This window comes from Mus musculus, chromosome 2 (genome assembly GCF_000001635.26).
Source record: "Mus musculus strain C57BL/6J chromosome 2, GRCm38.p6 C57BL/6J".
NCBI classification, from domain to species: Eukaryota; Metazoa; Chordata; class Mammalia; order Rodentia; family Muridae; genus Mus; species Mus musculus.
Window position 1 is genome coordinate 30,468,035 of NC_000068.7, and position 6,221 is coordinate 30,474,255.

Below are 6,221 nucleotides of genomic sequence, written 5' to 3' on the forward strand. Positions count from 1 at the left end.
TTTCCTGTAGCAAATCTGTGATCTGGGAGGCCAGGCCTGCCTTCTTCTGCAGCAGGAAGCTGGTCTGCAGGAAGAGAGTAGGGAGCCTCCGAACACTGAGGGTGCATTTTGGAAATCTCTTGACTGTATCCAGCTGTACCTGAAACCAGCAGCACCCCTGGCCACTGCATGGTTTGGTGCCACAAGCTGTCACTTACCCAAAGTCTTAAAGGACAGAGGAATGGGAGAATCCTGGGTAGGGTGAATCACAGACACCACTCCATCTTCTCTGCCTTTGTCCTATACCCTGCAGAAGGAAGCATTGAACGTGTGCTTCCAGCCAGTCAGCTCAGACACGACTAGATGCTGTAGCCTAGTATACATTCAATTGTGAATTCTCAATCTGGCCATTTAAGCCACATCCAGATCAGCTGCCAGCTCCAGTCAATCATAAGGCTACAAATACCTCCCCACCAGGCTGGGAGCTCCAACAGGTAGAGAGGCTGGCTCCCAAATGCTGTGACCTTGGATGTATGTTCTCATTTCCAAAAGGCTGGATCCACCTCTAAGGGTAGCTGGGAAGTTGAAATTAGTAATCCACAGAGGTATTTGCTGTTCTGGCTATTTATTGCTTTGGTGGTATTGAGAGAGCTTTCCCGGGGCAACCAGCGCACACTTTGTAGATGTGCGTCCAGTGGACAGAGCCAGTAAGACGCAGCACTTGGTGTGCATCCTGTTTCTCTGCACAGTGGCCCTCTCGGGAGTTCGGAGCAACCCCAGCCCCAGTCTTCTCCAGAGGGCAGCTCAAAGCTTTGTGAGGCTCTATAGCTGTCATATCTAGCTCCAAGCACAGCTAGAGACTGGCTTAGCCCTTCCTCAGCATCAGAGGCAGCCTGCCTTGGGATGTATGTTTTATGCTGGCGGAGAGTCGATTAGCTGGGGATGACCAGGGGCTGAGCCTCTGTTTTCTGGATGGCACCTTCTGTCAACCATGCGGAGCCCCAGTCTCTTCATCCTTGGTCTTGCTGGAAGGGACCTGGCGGCTCCACGCCAGTGACCCCATGCCTAGGACTCTCATGGCTAGACAGTCCCACCTCTTCCCCCCAGTGTTTCTGGGGTGTTATGCCTGTGGAGCATCAGTCTCTCCCGGGGAGTTGTGGGCTGCCACGTTGTATGCTGCAAAGGAATCCAGGGGCTGTGAAGGGGATAAGGAGAGGAGGATGCTTGGAGATTCATGTGTCCCAGGCAGTGGGAGGACGGGTGTGGTCCTCAGTATGGTGCCCAGCCTTAGTATCTGGGCTGTTGTTTATTTCAGGGGGGATGTCTGTGTCCTCTGTAGAGCAGTTTCTCAACCCTTTGTATTATTGCGCAGGGTACCTAGGCCCTGAAGACAGAAGCGGGGCTGGGGGTCCTCTCTTGTGCAGCTCCCTGAGCTCATCCCCTCAACTCCCAATTTCACTAGATCCCAATGTACCCAATATGTCCTGAGCTCAGAAAACCTGCGCGGATAGGGAAGGAGAGAACCCTAGTCTGTAGTCTTGCTGATCTCAGAGCTTCTATTTCGCACCCAAACACCGACCCCCCCCCCCAACACACACACACACACACACACACACACACACACACACACACACACACACACACACACACACACACACACGTCTTCCCTACACGAGTCCCAAGGATAGACGCGAAGGTCCCAAGCCCCTCACTGGGAGTTTCGCTGTTACCAGCTCCACGCTCCCAACAAAGGCGTCCGACCATGTGCCCTTCTCCACGCAGACCTGGAGTGGGAGAGCTCCACGCTCAGGGTCTCTCTCAGACCAGGGCTGGGTGGGGATGCGATGTTAGGCCGCCCGTGCGCGGGTGCGCCGGTGCGTGTGTTGCCTCTCCCAGCAGCCCGCCCGCCCCCGGCTGCGCCTCGCCCACTCCCATCCGCACATTCTGCAGCGCCTTCCAATTGGCGCTAGGGGGAGCCGTGGCAACTGACTTGGATTGACTCAAAACTGCATCCAACAGCTATTTCCTTAGACTTGTAGGGGGATATGGGAAGGGGGTTAAGATGCACCCCCTCTTTAGCTCCAGTCTCTTCCCGTGGGAGGCCAAGAGCAAGTCTTTGGGTGTGTGGGTGAGGTGAAGGTGTCTTTTCTCCCGGTAACTCACACCTCCAGAGCATCCCTCTTACCCAACCTAGATCGCCGACCTCCGCGGCCTCCCCAACCCCCACGTTTTGGAGTGTCCCCAAGAACTTCGCCACGCGCGACAGCGAGATCCAGAGCCGAGAGGCCCCCTGAGAGTGAATAACATCCGCCTCTCGTCTGGACTTGGGACGCTGGGCGACAGCGCCTCCTTTCACCCAGCGAGGCTTATGGGGTGGGGCGGCGTGAATCGCCTGGCCGGTGGCTGAGAGCTTTGGCGCAGAGAAGGGAAGCAAGGGGGCTAGCCAGTGAGAGCGAGAGATCTTTAGGGAGGCAGCCAGAGACGAGAGACATTGCGAGAGATCTTTAGGGAGGCAGCCAGAGACGAGAGACATTGCGAGAGACGCTACCCTAAAACAGCAAAGGCTGCCGATTTATCTTACCCCACTGCCCTCCACGCCTCCCCAGTTCTTTTTTCCTATCCCCTTAGCAAGGTTGGAACCACCCGTGTGCCCTGGGGCCGGAGCCGCGGCTCCAGATGTGAATTTGGTTCCAGTGGGAAGAACCCGAGCTTCCTTCGGTGCCTTGGCACATTCTCCCACTCTGAGGTCATTCCGTAGGTGGTCAGAGGGGAGCGCGCGCCTGGAGCCTTCCTGCTCCATCCACAGAAGAGAGAGGCGGGCGGGAGGGAGCAGAAAAGGAGAGGGGAGGGGCACGAGGAGGGAGACGCCGCCAGCACACCACCAAGTGGCACTGAGCAGTGATAACAAACTCAACTTTAAAAAAAAAATAAGAAGAAAGAAAGAAAGGAAGAAAGAAAGAAAAGAAAAGAAAGGAAAGGAAAGGAAAGGAAAGGAAAGGAAGAAAGAAAGAAAAAGGAAAGGAAAAAACTTCCCCAAGTTGCTTGCTTGAGACGTGCTGATGTGCGCGGTCTGAGGATCAGGTCAGGGAGTGTGGGTGGCCCAGAAGTCTCCCTGCTACAGAAAGTAGGGGCCAACTAGGCCCTTGCAACCCTGGTGGTGCATGGAAATATGTTGGAGGCTGGCTCAGCTTCCTGCTGGGCAGCGGGTTCCCAAGGGGGCAAGACCCGCTGGTGAGGAGGGCTTATGGAGAAGACCTTGTAGCACCGGCCTCCATCCCCAGAACGCACACATACTGACTCCCAACCCTAGCTCCATCCCCAGCACACACACACACACACACACACACACACACACACACACACACAATTCCAACCCTGGCCCTGCGGATATGGGGGTATCCATGGGTTTCCACCATGGCCCTGGAAAGCTGGTGTTTGCTTGCGTGTGTGTGTGTGTGTGTGTGTGTGTTTAGATTTTCTCACCTCTAAGCCCATGTGAAAGCAAAGGAACCACCATACACTCTACAATTGACTTTTTATTAAGATTATAAATTTAAACAAATAACCTGAACAGTTTTACCCGGTGAGATACAATTCATTATGCACAAAAATACAGGAGGAAGAAGGGCCGGGAAGGCAAGGTTGGCAACTTGTTTTGGAGTCCTCGGGGTGTTGATGGCAGAGACCCAGAGGGGCACTAAGCGAACCTCACCTTCTCACAACAAAAGGCTTTTAAATTAAACAAAATCTATCGCGCTGAGGACGGAGACAGGGTTCTCACAGGCTGGAACAATGCTGGTTTCATGAGATGGGACCGAAGGCTAAAGCACAAGGTAACTTAGAAGCGCGCACAATCACTAGAGCTGACCAGGAGCTAAGCGAAAAGTCTCCAGCTCAGTCGGCGGTCCGGGCCCCTCCCTCCCCCGGGGATCCAGGTGAAGGAATCGACTTCCTTTTTTGTTTAGTGAGGACCGCAGTGCTGGGCATGATGGGAAATGTAGTTCGCCCTGCTCGCCCTCCACCCCTTTCCCAACTGTGCTGAGAGTGTCAGGGTGCCCCCCCCCCCCCCCGCCCGAGTCCGCGAGGCGGGTGGAGGAGGGGGAGGAGGACGGAGCCAGAGGGGCGGGGAGAGGAGGGGTTCTAGACGCCCAACCCGGCAAGAAAAGAAAAAAAAGTTGAAGTGTTTTCATTTCTGCCTTCTCATTTTGAGAACTTTGGAGGCCGCCCCCAGAGAGGAAATGTGACCGAAACGTCCCTTTTGGAGATAGAGTTTGCCTTTGTTTTTTTGCTCAGGGTTTCACAAGACCCGTTCCTCACCCCAGAAAGGCACTCAGGAGAGCGGAACGTCGGGCTTCCCGGCTCTTGACAACTGATTAGAATCGGCGTCCGGGGCCCCGCGCCCTCCTGCGTTGCGCCCCTGGCGCGCCCGGGCACCCAGCCTCGCCCCCGGCGGCCGGGCACCTCCTCCGGGCAGCAGCCCTGCCTCACGTGGCAGGCTCCTCGCTAAACACCACTGCAATCAGTACAATAAAAAGGGGGGGAAAAGAGTAAGAGAAACACAAAGCATACTTAAATAGGCGCTTTTTCTCTGCAAAAATAAAGTCCAAGATTTTTAGATTTTTTTTTTTTATTTTACAATTTATAAAACATCAGCCTCTGCTCGTCCCCAGCTCAGCCCCGAGTGGCCAGGACCCGCTCGCTCCCTATCGCCCCTTGGCCGAGTCTTTGTCTGGCCCCAGCCCCGCGGGGCCCAGGGTCCCCATGCCCTCGGGGGTCCCTAGAAGGCGACAATGGCTCGAGTCCAGGCGCCGAGGCTGGCGAGCGCCTGCTTGGCGCACAGCTGCCCGTTGAGCGGCGGCGGCTGCTCCGAGGAGTCCGGCTGTCGGCTCACCAGCCCCGAGAAGCCCGAGCCAAAGATGGAGATCAAGTTTGAGATGTTGGACGCGTCCGGGGACGAGTCCGGGCAGAAGTCCTCGAAGCGGGCGCGCTTACAGGGGGCGAATGGGGTACCCCCGGGGGGCTCGGCTCCCAGGTCGCCCGCGTCCTCTTCGTCGTCCTCTTCCTCCTGGCCAGGGTAATACTTGCGCTTGCAACCAGCGGCGGACGCCAGACCGGGTCCCGGAGCGCCCTGGCCACAGCAGGGGCAGTGGGCGGAGGCGCAGCAGTCCTGGTGCAAGTAGCCGTTTTCTACCGTGGTCACCACGTGAGTGTCCAGGTCCAGCACGGTGGTCTGGCTGCTGCAGTGCACGCCGAAGTCCGAGGGGGCCGGGTACGCGCCCCGGTAGAAGCCAGTGGATGAGGAAGGGGCTGTAGAGGCGGGCGGAGAGGAGGCAGCGACGGTCGAAGGGGCAGCCCCCGGAAGCACCGAGGGCGCAGAGCAAGCGGCCGGGACGCGAGGGTCCCGCGGGCAGAGCGCGGCGGGCGCGGGCGGCGGCAGCGGCGCGGGACCCGGCTGCAGCGGCTCCAAGTGCTGCCCGCGGTGGGGCGCGCCGTGCGGCGGCTGGAGCGCAGCGCACCCGGGCAGCTCCGAGAGCGCCCCCGCGCAGCCCGCGGGCGCCCCGGCCACCGCCACCGGCGCCGCCGCCGTGCAGCCCCTGGGCGCCGGGTGTTGGTGTTGGTGCAGCTGCTGCTGGAGGTGCAGCTGGTGAAGCTGGTGGAGCTGGTGCAGCTGGTGCCGGGCAACCGGCTCGCGCGCCTCCGCGTCCCCGCCGCCGCCAAGTTGGAGCGGGCCGAAGTCGGCCGCGCTGGCCGGCATTCCGGGCGCCGCGTAAGCGAGGTGCTGGTGCTGGTGGTGGGGCGGCTGCTGTTGCTGCTGCTGCTGCTGGCGCCGGTAGAGCTCGGCGTAACGCTCGCTCAGGTAGAGCTGGCGCGCGTTGCGGAGCACGTAGGACACCAGGAGGTTCTTGTGCAGCTTGATGCCGCCGCGCTGGGTCCGGGAGCTGTGGATCTTGCGCAGGGAGATGCTGATCAGGCTCTGGGCGTCCAGGGCGCACTCCATGCTCCCGCGGAGACGCGGGCGGCGGAGCAGCCGCCTCTGGTGCTGCGAATGCTGCTCCTTGCGTGTGTCTCCAGTTGGTCGCCCGGGCGAGCCAGGCACAGGGAACCGAGCCCGGGTCGGCGGGTCGGCGACACTCCGAGAGAAGTCGCCACCATGCGTTGCGCGCCACCCGCAGGCTCACGCTCCCCAGACGGCGCCAAAGCAATGAGCCTCCGCCGGCCCCGGCCCCAACTATTTAGCTGGG

General features: G+C 59.1%; 1 protein-coding gene across 1 annotated transcript; it reads right to left on the bottom strand.

The window, feature by feature from the left end:
- Positions 1-4,596: 4,596 nt before the first annotated feature.
- On the bottom strand, positions 4,597-6,165 carry Ier5l (immediate early response 5-like). The gene has a single exon (NM_030244.3). It carries the CDS (start codon positions 5,975-5,977, stop codon positions 4,757-4,759), a length of 1,221 nt encoding a protein of 406 aa, NP_084520.3. The 5' UTR covers positions 5,978-6,165; the 3' UTR covers positions 4,597-4,756.
- Positions 6,166-6,221: the final 56 nt, after the last annotated feature.

Bases quoted from the DNA above. Each gene is read 5' to 3' on its own strand.
- Ier5l (NM_030244.3), bottom strand. From the start codon at position 5,977: ATGGAGTGCGCCCTGGACGCCCAGAGCCTGATCAGCATCTCCCTGCGC.